This window comes from Aulonocara sp. 'chitande type north' Nkhata Bay, linkage group LG9 (genome assembly GCF_057382095.1).
Source record: "Aulonocara sp. 'chitande type north' Nkhata Bay isolate Kocher_YH1m ecotype deep benthic linkage group LG9, A_spYH_male_GT1.1, whole genome shotgun sequence".
NCBI classification, from domain to species: Eukaryota; Metazoa; Chordata; class Actinopteri; order Cichliformes; family Cichlidae; genus Aulonocara; species Aulonocara sp. 'chitande type north' Nkhata Bay.
This window is the reverse complement of record NC_141352.1, coordinates 11,415,086-11,430,546: the sequence shown is the minus strand read 5'-3', so window position 1 is coordinate 11,430,546 and position 15,461 is coordinate 11,415,086. Positions and strand designations below refer to the sequence as shown.

At 40.4% G+C, this 15,461-nt stretch overlaps 2 protein-coding genes across 3 annotated transcripts in view; one reads left to right on the top strand and one right to left on the bottom strand.

Annotated features, from left to right (window-relative positions):
* Positions 1-15,461, top strand: part of LOC147321697 (uncharacterized) — a 79,908-nt gene that overhangs the window by 36,868 nt on the left and 27,579 nt on the right. The gene's annotated exons all lie outside the window — the stretch shown is intronic.
* LOC147321693 (uncharacterized) overlaps positions 9,746-15,461 on the bottom strand; it is a 106,491-nt gene continuing 100,775 nt past the window's right edge. For both annotated transcript variants that reach the window (XM_086305832.1, XM_086305831.1), the window contains exons 3-4: positions 14,672-15,436; positions 9,746-11,364 (exon numbers count right to left, since the gene is read on the bottom strand). In XM_086305832.1, coding sequence (XP_086161958.1) covers positions 10,786-11,364; positions 14,672-15,436 — 1,344 coding nt within the window. In that variant the 3' untranslated portion in view covers positions 9,746-10,785. The remainder of the gene's footprint in view (positions 11,365-14,671; positions 15,437-15,461) is intronic.

Here is a 15,461-nt window from a genome sequence, read left to right as displayed (position 1 = left end):
AAACCCATTTGGACTGCAAAGAGAGAGAAACAGGAGCAACATGTGGAGATATTTTACGGCTGTAAATGAAAATGCTGGAGAACAGCTGGAAGGCTTGTCAGCACCTAAAGCCACAGGAGACCACACAAGCTGTAGAGTTCAGCTTATTTTTTCACACTCCAGTTAAATACTTTGACTGAATTCTCACTGCACACACTCAAACTGGCCCAGCGTACATTCATATCAGGACAGTGAGATCATTTTATATAGATTATTTTTAATTACTGTTATGCATGGCCCGACGATATGAGGTGCTATTAACCCACAAACAACAGATCCTGTAACGCAGCGCTGCGGCCTCTTTCCCAGACATTCCCGCGTCAATCAAGTCAAACTTCTGTTATTGCGAAGCTAGCCCCTCACAATGGCAAAGAGAGAGCACCGGTGGGAGACTGAATGTATGTTTACAGACATTGCTGGTAAACCAACAGTTTACATTGGTAGTAAACTGGTAAATCACAAAGTGAAGCTGTTGTGAAAGCAAATTTTATTGTAGCAGAGGAGACAGTCAAATCAGCCCGGTACCACTCTGATGAAGCTGTGCGATGCTATCCAGAAAAAAAGGCAGATTTTGGCAAATGTGAGCCTGAGGAGAAATACGATTGCTGATCGGGTTTGTGAGATGGCCACTGATTTAGGAACACAGTTTTGTGAAAGAAGCAAACACGTTATTGCATACTCTCTTGCTGTGATGAACGTACAGACATGATGGGCATTGCACAGCTCGCCATCTTCATCAGTGGAGAGGAAATATTGAACATTAAATCGATGCACGGGACAACGACAGGAAAAGACATTTTTAAAAACGTATGTCAAAGTGTAACCGACATGAAACTGTCCTGGGACAAACTTGTTGGACTTACAACAGATGGAGCGCCGGTGTTGTGCAGTGGACAAGTCGGCAGAATGAGAGTAAAGATGCAGGAGGAGAAATGTACTGGTGAGTTAACAGCAGATCACACACCAGGAAAGGCTGTGTGGTAAAGTCCTAAAATGGTAAATGGTAAATGGCCTGCATTTGTATAGCGCTTTTCTAGTCCATAGGACCCCAAAGCGCTTTACACTACATTCAGTCATTCACCCATTCACACACACATTCACACACTGGCGATAGCAAGCTACACTGTAGCCACAGCTGCCCTGGGGCGCACTGACAGATGGAGCATGTAATGATCACCGTAACGCCGACCGTAAATTTTATCTGAGCTGAAGGTTTAAATCACCGTCAATTTCAGTCTTTTATGTGAGAAATAGATTCAGAGTTTGCCGACATTCCCTATCATACAGAGGTCCGTTGGCTGAGTTGGGGAAAAGTTCTTAATAGTGTTTTTGTGCTCAGCAAGGAAATCTGTCAGTTCATGGACATGGCATGTATGATGCGGTGAAGGCATTTCAAGTGAAGCTGTCACAAATGCACCAGTGCAACTTGTCTCACTTTCACTGTTGCCAAGTAATGTTGAACCATGTCGGCGCACTTTGCTGATAAACTGAGCGCACTGCGCACTGAGTACGCACGGCGCTTTGGTGACTTTGAAGCACACAAAGAGAATTTCGAGCTGCTTTGCAACCCATTTACGTGAAAACTGCACCTGTGCAGATTCAGATGGAGTTCCACTGTAATGGGACCCTCAAGGCAAAGTATGACACTGAATGGCCCGCACAGTTTATTAGTTCCATTCCTGAAGTAATGCCACAGCTCTTTACATGCGGCTCCAACCTTGTGTATGCTTTCATTTATTTAATCTGGGGTTTTTGGCAGCATGTTCATATTTCTAACTTGCATAATTTTGACAGGATCTATTTTTATGAAGAGCAAATATATAAAGTTAAAGTTTTTTTAAGGTTTTTTTTTTCTGGAATAATATTCCCGTCTGTTTTTATTCATATTTATGTTTAAAAAACTGTTTAAGTGTGTTCAAAAAATGGTTATCTTGTTTGGCCTGCGACCTAAAGTGTGCCTTGAGTTTTGGCCCCCTGTGCAGTTGAGTTTGACACCCCTGCTGTAGAGAAACTCTGGGTTTGTGTGCTGACAAGCATCACTCACGGTACGTTACGAAAGCTCACTCATACCTTTCCTCATGTGACAAATTCAAAAAGATGCTGAAACCTTTAGAACATCATAAACTACACATTGTTGTACTCTTTTAGGATGGAACAGCTTTCAGATTTGTTTACTCTTAAAGAATAAAAGATGTTTTTAAGAATTTTGCATTCAAGAGGAGAATGTTTAAATAAGTCATGTAAATGAGAATTACAAAGTTGGTGGCTGCAGTATAAACAAATTGGTGTATCTCAAAAATAAAACTATGAAGACACTCAAAATTAATTTCGTCTGGTTGGAAGCACACAAACTGTTTTATGCAACTTTTTTACATTTACAATTTTGAGGGAGGAACCTCTGAAATTTCTTTAACTAGAAATGTGTGTAAAAATACCACTTTTGCAATTTATGTAGTTACTGTTGACTTAATGCATACATATGATTAAAATGTGGGATATAAGGGTTGTATTGATGTATAGCAACTTGAAATGCTCCCAGAAATGGAAGTACAACATGTAAAAATATAAAGATAAGCTCAGGCAGACTTGGTTCTGTGGTAGGTCTATAAGGTTAAACTGCTTCCTCACATCTGCTTCATGAATATGAAGGGTTGTAGTGGGAGATGGTGGTGTGAAATCCTCATAGCTGTGGAGTGAGGAGGGGGCTCCTGTGGGTGAAGTCTTTGATGGTGGTGATGGCTCTGTGCTGGTGGGAGTGGGGAGGTGGGGGGATGATGTCTCTATTGTTGGGGAAGGTGGAGATGTCAAGGCTGCTTGATGTCTCATCAAACCGGCAGTAAAAGTCGTTGAGGGCTTTGGCCAACAGCAAGTCGTCAGTGGAGTGGGGCTGTGTGCTTATACCCTTACTCTCATTTCCCTTAGCGTATCTGTAACATGCAACTTCTGTCGGTGCTGTGCTACTGGAAACTGAATTTCCCGGAGGAACCGACCCGAGGCATTAATAAAGTTCCATCCATCCATCGGACATTTGCACACATGCTTAAGAATTGCATTGACCCCATTTCCTCCAAAGTAAAATTCTAGCTACACATGCCCATGAAAATTTCTCCCACTGAAATAAGAGCCAGCACTGTTTTGCAGTATGTTTTAGATTACAATGTTTTGAGTTTGTCATACATATTTACTGCCCAGTTTAAAGCATTTCTGAATATTGAGTCTTTTTTGTGGTGAATTGTTTGTACCAAAATAATTGATTCTGTTCATCTGGACATGGCGTTTTCAGTGTTGCAAGTGACTTCTTCAAACTCAGCTGACTGCAGGTTTCCCAAACCTAGTAAACACTACATTTGCATAATGACGAAAACAGCCCACTGAATGAACAATGAGCTGTAAGATAAGTTTCTTCATCATTAATATGCAAATCATGACCATTGATCAACAGCCACAGATCAAATTCCATGAGTACCATTCACAGAGAGTTGGGGAATGGCTGCAATCCCAGCTTTGTAAGATGGTGAAAGATGTACCCTCAGGGTTAGTGGCTCCAGATTGGATCATGGAGGTAGTGGACCCCCTGCCCTGCAATAACACATACAAAACCCAACAATCCCTTTGGTGACAGTGGGAAGGAAAATCTCCCTTTTAATAGGAAGAAACCTCCGGCAGAACCAGGCTCAGGGAATCAAGTGTTATTAAAATAACAATCTCATAAGATGAAGATCAGGGACCAACCCAGAAGTCACTGACACTTCACTAGCTGTAAACTATTGGTTTAGGAATAAGTGATGGCACTGAACTTTCTATTTCACAAAAGTCAATTTATTTAGGATATCTGAGGAAGTACTGATTTTATTTGGAGACACAAAGGAACATTTGGCACTTCCCTCATCTCACATCTGTTTCATTGTTGTACCCAATCATTCTACAACTGAAATGCCTTGGACTGCTAACCATTTCAGGCAAGTGGAGTGAACCATATTTTGCTAGACTCTCATCAGATTGGGGCTTCCTTTTATTGATCTTTGGAGAGAAGTCTTCATTACTGGTATTATTCAGGTCTTGTTCACATGTTTGCCCCAGGTTTCTCAGCCAAGAGGAGCTTAAACCCCAGATACTGTGAGTTCTTTTCACACGTTGAGATCACTGATAACTCTCAGGAACGACGTGATCTCGTAGAAACAATTAGGTGTTATGGATTCAACTATAATTGCGACACTTTTTTTTTTTTTACTTTACTGGAAAACATTTCTGCATTTTACCCATATTTTATTTTTAACTCAAAATCAAAATTCCAGATTCTACTACAGGTTGGTTTTGCACCAGATAGGACGACAGATTTCAGGTGGCCCTGTGTCTTTCTCTATTACATCTGCCACTGCATCTCGATAATCTTTGTGTGGCTTTTAGTGGGTCCTGACCCTCTCATATTTTGAAAAATCTATGTTTGAATCTCCCTTAATAATTGTGTTAAGAATTCTCTCCGCCTTTGTCAAAAGTTGGGTATTAGGAAAAAGTGAAATAAATATAAATATAAAGTCCCAATGTGTAGAGCACACATTAATAAATTAGTCATGTTCCCTGTGAAAGTAAATGAGCCTAATTCTTAAAGACCCCTGAAATTATTTACCAGATGTTTATTTTTTGAATAAAATAAAAATCTGAGTTTAACAAAACATTTTAATTGTAAATATCAAGCTTACCTTTCTTTCTTCCATAAAATGTGCTTGTGGGCACGCCAGCCATTTTGAAAAGGTGGGAAAAACAATTGGCAAGGCCACACCCCCACACATGGGATATAATTTTAAAGGTTCTGTTGTCCTCTCTAAGAAACATCAGGACTTAGAGGAGTGGCAAGTAGAGTATGAGAGCTACAAGCAAAAAACTAAATGTGTACTACAGTGCGCAAAAATGAATTACTGGGTCATCAGGGGGTCTTGAGGGACATTTATAAAACAAAAAATCCCACAAACCTTAAAAGTGCACTTGAAAAGCTCACACAAGAAGGTTAACCTAGCTTACCTAGAAGACCTCATCAGGGGGAGCACGCTCCCCCTCGTTGAAGAGCTCACCCACTTAACTCGCATCCCAAGAAAATAGCTAACCCCAGATAAGGCAGCGTGATGCATCCCGAGATAACAGGACTGAGACATCTAAATAAAGGTGTGAAACAATCGCCTTCAAAAGGTTATCAATTAACTTTAACCAAAATTAGGACCACTCGGTGCGGCAAGAGTTAATAGTTATTAGTCTCAACACCCAAGGATAATTAGAAGAGCATGACTGATATGATGCAACTGAGATTTTGTTACACTTAACTTTTGCAAAACACAAATAAAACTAAATTGAAACTAAGGATTTTCAGAAAATAAAAACTAGACTAAACTAGCAAAGAATTGGTAAAAACTAATTACAACTGGCAAAAAATTGAAAATCTGGAGTCGAAACTAAATAAAAGATAAAACCTAATGAAAATGGCGAAACGTTTAAAACTCTGGTGCAGAGATTGGCAAATCTGACCAGGAACGTTATAAAATTGATTGTCAGAACAGTCAGCGTTAAAGCCACTTTTGACAGTCCATACTAGGATGGCATTGGACATTTTGGGGGTGGAAAGGGGGTTGGTGTGACCAAGGTGTGGTTTGGCTTGTCGTATGTATATTTGAGATCATATGGCTCTGGATGGACCAGTTACCAGGGCATGGAAGGAGGACAGACTCATTAAAGGAGGAGAAGGCATTTCCTGGGATTGGAGATCCTCTGGGTGAGTGGTTGATTAAAAGCATGCATAAAATAGAAGTTATCTGTTGTTATTGATTGGTAATAGATTGATAATTGGCCACATTTACAGCTGTATTGACTTGTTGTGGACGTAGTCGACTTCAGGTTTAAACACTCTCATTAACAGGTTGAAAATAGTGATATTAAAGGAAGAGTATGCAGCGCCACCCTGTCAGACGCCAGTGATGGTGGAGCTCACTGATGAATCAGGTGAGCTGGATTCATGGCTGATTCAAAACTAAGATCCCCCTGCTGTGGTCAGTAAGGGGAGAAAAGGGGGAAATAAAATCAAGAATTAGAGAGGCATTTATAAACGTTTAGGTGTCAAGTGAAACGGGACAAAAGGGGGTGTTTTACTGTTATTTTCAATGTCAGCATTATTATTGTATGAGAATCATGCAACAAGCATTGCATCGATGATCATTTATTGAAGCTTTTGACCTTATACTAACATCTGTGTTCCTGTGATTGTTATAACGTCTGATGAATCTTCTATTTACAGGTGTTAGGATAATGATATAATTTTTCATTGCAAGTGTAACCATGATCGTTTTTATACATATTGCAACTTGTTGCTCATTGTAGAGTTGTGCTCAAGTTAATAAGGGTTAAAAGCTACAGTCAGCGTGAATGTCTGACTGATCTATTGAGGGAAAAGGCTTCGAGCATGGAGGGCCGCACGCGCTTACAAAACACTGATATCATGTTATTTTTTGTGATCTTTTCTTAAATTATGTCTTTAAGGTTAGTTTAAATAGTGGCAGTTAATTAAACGAGATTTATTAAAATATTAAATACCTGAGTCAGAACGTTACACGCGGATCACCTTAAGAGTCTGGGAAACTTTGTAGCTGCCTAATTTTTTTTTGAATGTTCTAGCTCCGTTGATTTGACACATTGGAATGTGTCAAAAAAGGGGGGGAAGGTTGAGCTTTAACATCAAACAAGGATTATTTGAACATTTTATAACTTCATTTGTGTCTTTAATAATTTAGGAATGGTAAAGCTTAAGCTAATAGCGGTCCGAGAAGACGGACCTTTTAGAGAATCAGTGAAAAAGCATAAACTATCACTTTCATGTTTAATCATTACTCATTGAAATGAACTGAATAGCGTTTAGAAGATTTGTTAATTTTTTGTCTTTTGTTAAAAAGAGGGGTTTCAATAATCTTCAGACACACCTTGCAAATGTGCTTATAACGAGTTGGCACTCGGCCTTTTGAAGGTCAGAAGCTTCGTTCGGCGTGACTGTCCGGACTGATAAAGTGTAAGAAATGCCTTGAGTGCGGAGGGCTAAATGCAAACACTGCTTACACACACATAGGATATGATTAGAATAAGTCCCTGGGACATTCTGAATGTTTTAGACCAATTCTGAATCACTAGAAGGTCAGTAGATAACAACATTAGATTATTAGGGTTAGGAAGAGAGGTGTTTTGGTTTTCTGTCTCTTACAGAGAAAGGAACAGACACCAGACGAGGTCACAGAGATGCGAGGATCCTCCGTAGCAGAGTCAGACACAGTGACTGCCGAGACATCAACTGGGTCCAAGGGTCATGGCGTTTGGGCTCCAGCTAGTCACCACAAAAGGATGGATCCCATAAACACAGCAATAACCATGAAGGGGTTGGCGGAAATCCGGGAACACCAGACCAACGAAGTTCGAGAGGCTTTTGGGCAAAAAGGGGACACCTTCCTGTTCCTTTTTCTGGAGAATACACAGATCGTTGTTTGAAATCGGAGCAGAATAATCCCCTGATCTGTGACACTGGTAGCTGCAGCAATAAAATAAAGGTTAAGAGCTCTTCGGACAGAGGTTCTAGTCTACGTCTGAATGGTATCAGGGAACACCAAATAAAGCTGTGGGAGAACAGGGGAGTGTCATCTGGACCTGCTATCCTTGTAGTAATAGTTTGTCTTGCACCTGACTTGCGCAAACACAGAGGTCATCTTACATATGGTTTGCCCCTCAGGGGGACAAAGGACCTCAGGAGTGAGAAGAGATGAACCCGGCCACACTGGGCTACAGGGTGTTTGTGAGGTCATTATTCTAATGACCTCATCAGGGGGAATTGTAAAATTATGATATTATTTTATGCCATGTTATACCCCTAATTAAAGATTGTGAATTATTATGTAGTTTTAGTTTGCATTATTCTCCTGAATTAGAAGAAGCTGATAACTATTGCATTAGTTAAACTGATTTGCATTACATTAAATTGCTGACTTGTTGTGAATGAATGATATTGTTTTATGATGCATTATATTGCTGAGTTATAAGAAATACTGTTCGCAGAAGGTTATTGTCTAATTTGTCTGAGTAGAAGAGAACAGAGTGTGCTGGAGTTTTCTGCCCCATTTCAGCAGGAGCAGATAAACAGGGAGCCAAGGTCGTAGCTTAGGCGCTGTGTGAGAGAGAGCATGTGAATGTTTAGGCTTTTTATGATAAGGTGGAGGCACCAGAGGTTATAAAAGTTTGAGCAATGCTCCACCATTTTGAGATTTTGAGGCTGTCTGCATCAGTGTCCATCTCCCACGTGTGTGATCATTAAATCATCGTTTGACTCAACCCGGCCGGACCAGTGTTGTTATTGTGGTTTTTTCTCTTGTCTCCATCCCCAATATTTTGAACCTTAACAAGGGGCAGCCATCTGCCACAGGCGGTTGGGGTGAGAGAAGGAAGACAGGAGAAAAGACATGCTGTGGAAGACAGAGATTAATAACAAGTATGATTCAATGCAGAGAGCTCTATATAGTGAGTGAGAAAGCTGACTGAGGAAGAAATACTGAATACATCATGGGAATCCCCCAGCAGCCTACACCCATTACAGCATTAAAAAGGGAGAATTCAGGGTCACCTGATGTTGCCCTAACTATATATTTTAGTAAAAGGGAAAGTTTGAAGCCTAATCTTAAAAGTAGAGATCGTGTCTGCCTCACCAATCCCAACTGGAAGCTGGTTCCACAGAAGAGGGGCCTGAAAACTCAAAGCTCTGCCTCTCACTCTACTTTTAAATATTCTAGGAACAACAACTAATCCCTGTCAGTACTCTTGCTGCAGCATTTTGGATTACCTGCAGGCTTCTCTGGGAGTTTTTAGGACATCCTGATAATAGCAAATTACAGTAGTCCAGTCTAGAAATAATAAATGCATGGAGTAGTTTTTGAGTGTCACTCTGACAGGATATAGGACAGTATCTGGTTCGATACCATATTTCTAGGTATTGTAGGCCAAGTATAATCAGCAGCAGGAAGTTAGAGGTCACCCAGGTCTTTATATGCGTGTTATCTGGCTTCATTCCATTATTGTAAATTTAAATGTTATTATCAAACGATCAGACAAGAGAGGGTTTACAGAAAACAGTGTTAAATGTTCAGTTTCTATGTCATATGTTAAAACAAGTTCTAGAGTGTGATTAACGTGATGGGTGGGTTACTTTACATTCGAGATCAACAAAAGTGGACAAGAAAAGATTGAGACCCATCAGTCCAGGCAACTTTTTTCAATCTCTGCAACTTTCAGATTTTAGGGGCAGAATTTGTCTTAAACAAAATAAAGCATGGATCCATCCTGCTGCTGGTGTAATAGCGTGGAGATGTTTGGTTGGCACAATTTGGGTCCCTTAGTACCAACTGACATCATTTACAGACCACAGCCTACCTGAGTCTCAGTCCAATAGAGCACCTTTGGGATGTGGTGAAATAAGATTCACATCATGGACGTCCAGCTGAAAAATCAGCTGTCATGTCAATATAGACCAACAACTTCAGAGAGGCAGTGCCAACAAAGGAAACTCTGATAAGCTGAGCAAATCAAACCACAACTTTAAAAGATCATTTTCCAAAATTAATCTTTTTATATCTCTGTCAGGGGTAGACATTTGTTCAAAACACAAGTAAGAGAAATGAGACAACTTCAGACCGACTCAGAGTGTAATTAGAAAACGTGCGCACGGGTGAATGTCTCTCTGAGAAGACACACACTCCGAGCACAGGCTCGCTTGCTTTATTTATAAGGCAAAAATGGGTTACATAGTACTTCCTCTTTTAACAGATGTTGACGAGAGGTTAAACATTAAATCAGCTTATCTGATCTTTCACACACTGGGATAAAAATACAGAAGTATATCATGCTTTATCTGACATCACAGACACTATAGGAAAGAATGCATCATTATATCATGCTGTCAAACATCTCAAACACTTAGGTAAGGAATGCATCAGTTTTCCTTTAACAATAACCTTGGTTAGGTGATTCTTCAACAATAGGCTTGGTTATGTGAAAATATATGAACACACAAAATATAAGGCATACTTGGTTAGAATATAAGGCTCACTTGGTTAGAATATAAGGCCTACTTGATTATATTGTATTATAGAGATTTGGTTATAATGTATAATGTAGAAAATCTTCTAACAATCTCAAACACAAATCAGAATTTTTGATACCTACAGCAACTTTGTTAAAATACAAAAGATTTTAAAGATCTTATTTTTTCATGAATTTCAGGTCACTGAGAACATTTGTCACATCAGTTTTTGGTTTGACATACAGGAAATGACATCATGGATCAAACTCTTTGTCAGTAAATTATTTCTTTATTTAACATGTAAAATTTTGGTTTAACTGTTGAAGGATTTCATAACACAAAAAACCTGAACACAAAAAAAAAACAAAAACAAAAAAAAAACACCCAACAAAAACACATGGATCAAAATACATTCAATAAAAACATAAGAGGAAACAGATTTTTTGATTCAACTGCTGGAACAATGCTAACCACTCAACACCAACACTACAGTAGAACAGTTTAGAAAGCTTAAAATGTAACAAGAGGCACATTTTCATTCATAGCTGCCTCATCAGATCTTTACAGGAGATTCCATCTGAACTCTGTGGAGCCTGATCTCAAGGGCTTTGAGTCTGACCCTGAAACCAAACGAGGATCTTTCTGTCTCTGCAGCTTCACAGAGATGGGAGTGATTTCAGTCCTGCATGATCACGCTGATGTTTGCACAGAGCAGACAATGTGGTGAATATTTTGGCACATTGGTAACAGTGAAAGAGTTTATTAGTAACGTGGGATCGTTTGTGTGTGGAGTATGAACTGAAATTCTTGAAGCTCTTGTCACACTGGTCACAGCTGTAGTTTCCTTCCATGTGTGTCCGTTCATGCCTGTTACAATCACCTGATTGTGGAAAGCTTTTGTCACAGTGTCTGCACTTGTATGGTTTCTCTCCTGTGTGGACGCGTTTGTGTGTTTTAAGCTCACCTCTAGTGGTGAAGGATGACCCACACTGATCACAGAGATGCTTTTTGACCCCACTGTGAAAGAGTTCGTGTCGTTTTAAGTCACGTTTTGTGGTGAAGCCTTTCCCACATTCTTTGCAGTAGTTCATTTTGTCTCCAGTGTGTCTACGTTGATGTAGTTTTAGGGTGTTTGAATGACTGAAAGTTTTTCCACAAAGGTCACAACGAAAGTCTTTCCCACCACCACAGTGACGACAGGGTTGAGAATTGGATCCATCTGTGTCGCTCTGCTTCTAAACAAAGACACAAAGACACAGTGTAAGTCAGTCCTTCAACATTTTCATCCTGAACGTCGCCTGAAATAAAGAGCATCTCTGCAGACGGCCAATTACATTTTACTCCTTCAGTTAACAGTTTACTGGGCTATACAAACACACACTGTGGTACCACACCCTTGTGAGCATCAGTTGAACAGTATTGTACCTAACCAGATTCTTACTCTCGGTGGCATTACCTTGGCCTCCAGTAACACTGTGGGGAACTTTGGACTCATTTTGGACCAGGACAAATTCTGTCGCCTCTTTGGTGACATCTGCTGTTCAAAATATGTAGAGCAGCTTGAATCTACAAATTATGAAGCGTTTCCTTGTAATTACCCACGCTGCAGAGCTCAGTCCCGTCGACTGAGTTTCTTAGAGTGGGCAATTATAAGGAAACACTTCAGTAACTTCCAGTAACGCTGTGAGGAACCTTGGAGTCATTTTGACCAGGATATGTTCTTCAATGCACATTAAGCAATTCATTATTATCAAGAAGTCCTAAAAACTCGCTGAAAAGCCTTCAGTTAATCCGAAATGCTGCAGCAAGAGTCCTGACAGGGACTAGAAAGAGAGAGCAGATTTCTCCTTCATTGGCTTCCTGTTTAATCCAGAATTGAATTCAAAATCCGGTCTTGAATAATCAGGCCCAATCTTATTTTAATGACCTTGTAGTACCATATCACCCTGTTAGAGCACTTTGCTCTCGCACTGCAGCCTTACTTGTTGTTCCTACAGTATTTAAAAGTAGAATGGGAGGCAGATCGTTCGGTTTCAGGCCCCTCTTCTGTGGAACCAGCTTCCAGTTTGGATTCAGGAGACAGACACAGTGTCTACTTTCAAGATTAGGCTTCAAACTTTCCTTTTTGCTAAAGCATATAGTTAGGGCTGGACCAGGTGACCCTGAATTTACAGTCATGTTTTCATTTTTACATACTGTATTAACACAACTGATCTAAAGGTCAGACAAAAAACATAAGATCAGAGTAGAAAAAGTTATATTTTTTACTGTAACAACCACAAACATGTTTAATGAATCATATTTCATAACTTTAAATGCAAATATAAATTGTCAATTTTAAAATCCTATGCACAAGTTTTGCAAACAACAAAGTTATTTGCATCCATTTACCTTTTATCCTGATTTTTTAAATAACCACTTCAAACTATTTAAGAACAATCAGCTGTTCTTCAATAAGATGCCACACAAATTATTTGTGCCACTCCAAAAATTTCTGTCCACGATAAAGGAAACATCACAGCCTGATACCTGCAGGTCTGACAGCAGCAGCTGTATCACTCCTGTTTCTACCTGGAGACAGCAGTCGCCTCATTGTTCTGACACACAACACAAAACTATCCACAACACTACACACTAACTACACACTCCAAACACGCTAAACATCCATCCATCCATCTCTCTCTCTCTCTCTCTAAAAACGCCGGATACATATTGTTTATCGTGACTCTGCTTGCTTTGTCTTTAAGTGGTCATGTGATTTGCTTACCACGACTACTTTATTCTTCCTCAGTCAAACAGCAGCACTCATGCGATTGTTTTGCCCCCTTAGCTCCAGGTGTTGTGCTAGAAAGTGATCGTGATTACCGTCCACGGGAGCGCACGCAGCTGCTTAAAGCTGTAGCTTCCAGATTACTTACGTAGTCAGCTACTTCCGTTACTTGTAACGCCGTTATTCCCATCACTGATTAAAAGGGAGTTTTTCCTTCTCACAGTCGTCAAAGTGCTTGCACATAGAGGGTCATATGATTGTTGGGCTTTTCTCTGTATGTATTATTGTAGGGCAGGGGTCGGCAACCGTAGGCACGTGTGCCACAGTTGGCACGGGAAGGGTTAACTGATGGCACGACCAATGCTGGACTGGCCATCGGGCATTTGCTCGGTGGCCCGGTGACTTTTTTCCCTTTGTAACGGTATAAACAATGAAAGGTGGTGGATTGGCCAGATGCTGTAAAAATAACTCAGTTGTTTGGTGGTGGCTGTGGCGGAGCTTCCTCAGATTCAGTAAAATTAGCAAGTGGTGGAGGCCAGCGGGTGGATGAGGGAAAGGGGAGGCAGGAGGAGGAGAGACCCGAGGCGGCCGCCGGTCCGAGTGTCAGGTGAACTGAACTTCAGGTAAGAAGTTATGACCTGCAGTCTATCTGGGTCAGATATAAACCAAGTTTAGGTGGAGTTTATTTTCGTTGTGCTGACTTTTTACCGTCAGTTACAATAACTTGTACTGCGTGCTAGCTAGCATGACGGAGTTTATATACTGCTGGGTGGGTGCTTTGATGTTAGTGATACCATAGTGAACTGTATTTTATTCATAAGGTTAGTTAGTAGAGTTGCCTGTAAAAAGACGGAATCGTCCCTCATTCAGAGAAATTATTACGCATTTCGTATTAAGGTGAAAAGGAACAGAGTTTGTCCCGAACTTCAGCTAGAATGAAAAAAAGACAAAGATTGATTTATTCTGTCTTTACGCTGCACAGCTGCCTCTTCTTCTCTCATTCTCCCCCCTGCCTCTCCTGTTGCTACTTCAATCATGAAACTGATCAATGATCAGCTGATCGGCTTTCCTCTCTTGTTTGTTTATCGCCCACTTTGCGCCAGAGAGGGGAAACCAGCGGATGTCGCGCTAAACAACAGCAGCGCGTTTAAGCTTGATCAGCTGTTGTTAGAATTTATTTAATATTAATTTCTAATATCAGCTGAGGTTTGCTGGAGCCACAGCTGTAAAAGCTGCTGGTCATGATGTCGGTTTGGATATGTGGTGAGAGGGAAACATGAAGATGAAACCAGGAGATGTCCTTACTGAATCATCAGAGCTGAACAGGTGATGGAGAAACAGGTTTACCTTTTAGGTGACATGAATGAGTTGAAGTTATGAACTGTTTCTGAGAGACAAATAACACCAAGATCCTTTTCTATGTAGCTGACAGCTGGTAACTGTGCAGGGTCTACCTTACAATATAAAGAACCTTCAGGGAACTACTGCTGTGATTTGGCGCTATATAAATAAAACTGAATTGAATACCACGAAACTACGTGAATTTTAAATAACATCATATCACTTTTCAGCACTTTCAGTTTAGTTTTTTAGGATCATTTAAACAAAAATGATAACTGAATTGAAAATCTGAATAATCACACAACACCGTCTCTCCATTCTGTAGAACTCTGCTTATTAAATTGTGTTAGCAACATGCTAACACGGTTTAATGAGCAGAGTTGTTCCAAACAGTCAGGCTAAAATGACACGATAAAAATATAAAAACATACCTCACAGTAACTGCACTTATAGAGTCTCTTTCTGGTGTGGATCTGTTGGTGTTGTCTCAGGTAATGTGGAGATTTAAAAGTATTCTCACACAGGTCACATTTATAAGGTAGTTCCTCAGAGTGGGTAAACATGTGGCGTTTTAATAGTGTGTGTTTAGCAAACTCTTTGCCACACTGTTCACAGCTGTACACATCATGTCTGGTGTGAATGCGTAGGTGTGTATTTAGGCTCTGTTTCAGGCTGAAAGATTTTCCACAAATGTCACAGCTGTATGTTTTAATTCCAGAGTGGGTAACTAGATGATTCTGTAAGTTACTACGCTGAGTAAAAGCTCTGCCACACTGATCACAGCTGTACGCTTTAACTCCACTGTGGATGAGTTGGTGTTTTTTTAGAGCATTCTTCCGAGAAAAAGTGTGTCCACACTCGTCACAGCTGAACGGTCTCTCTCCAGTGTGGATGACCTGATGGTTTTGTAGTGAAGCCTTCCTAAGAAAATCCTTACCACACTCGTCACAGCTGTACGCTTTAACTCCACTGTGGACGAGTTGGTGTTTTTTTAGACTACCCTTCGAGGAAAAACTCTTTCCACACTCGTCACAGCTGTATGCTTTAACTCCACTATGGATGAGCTGGTGTGCTTTTAAGCTTCCAGACTGGGTAAAAGACTTTCCACAGTCATCACAGCTGTATTTCTTCTCTCCCTTTCTTCTGTGAGGTTTGTCGGCCTCCTGAGAGCGCTGACTTCTCGCTCCATGTTGGTCCTGCAGTGACAGAGATACAAACACA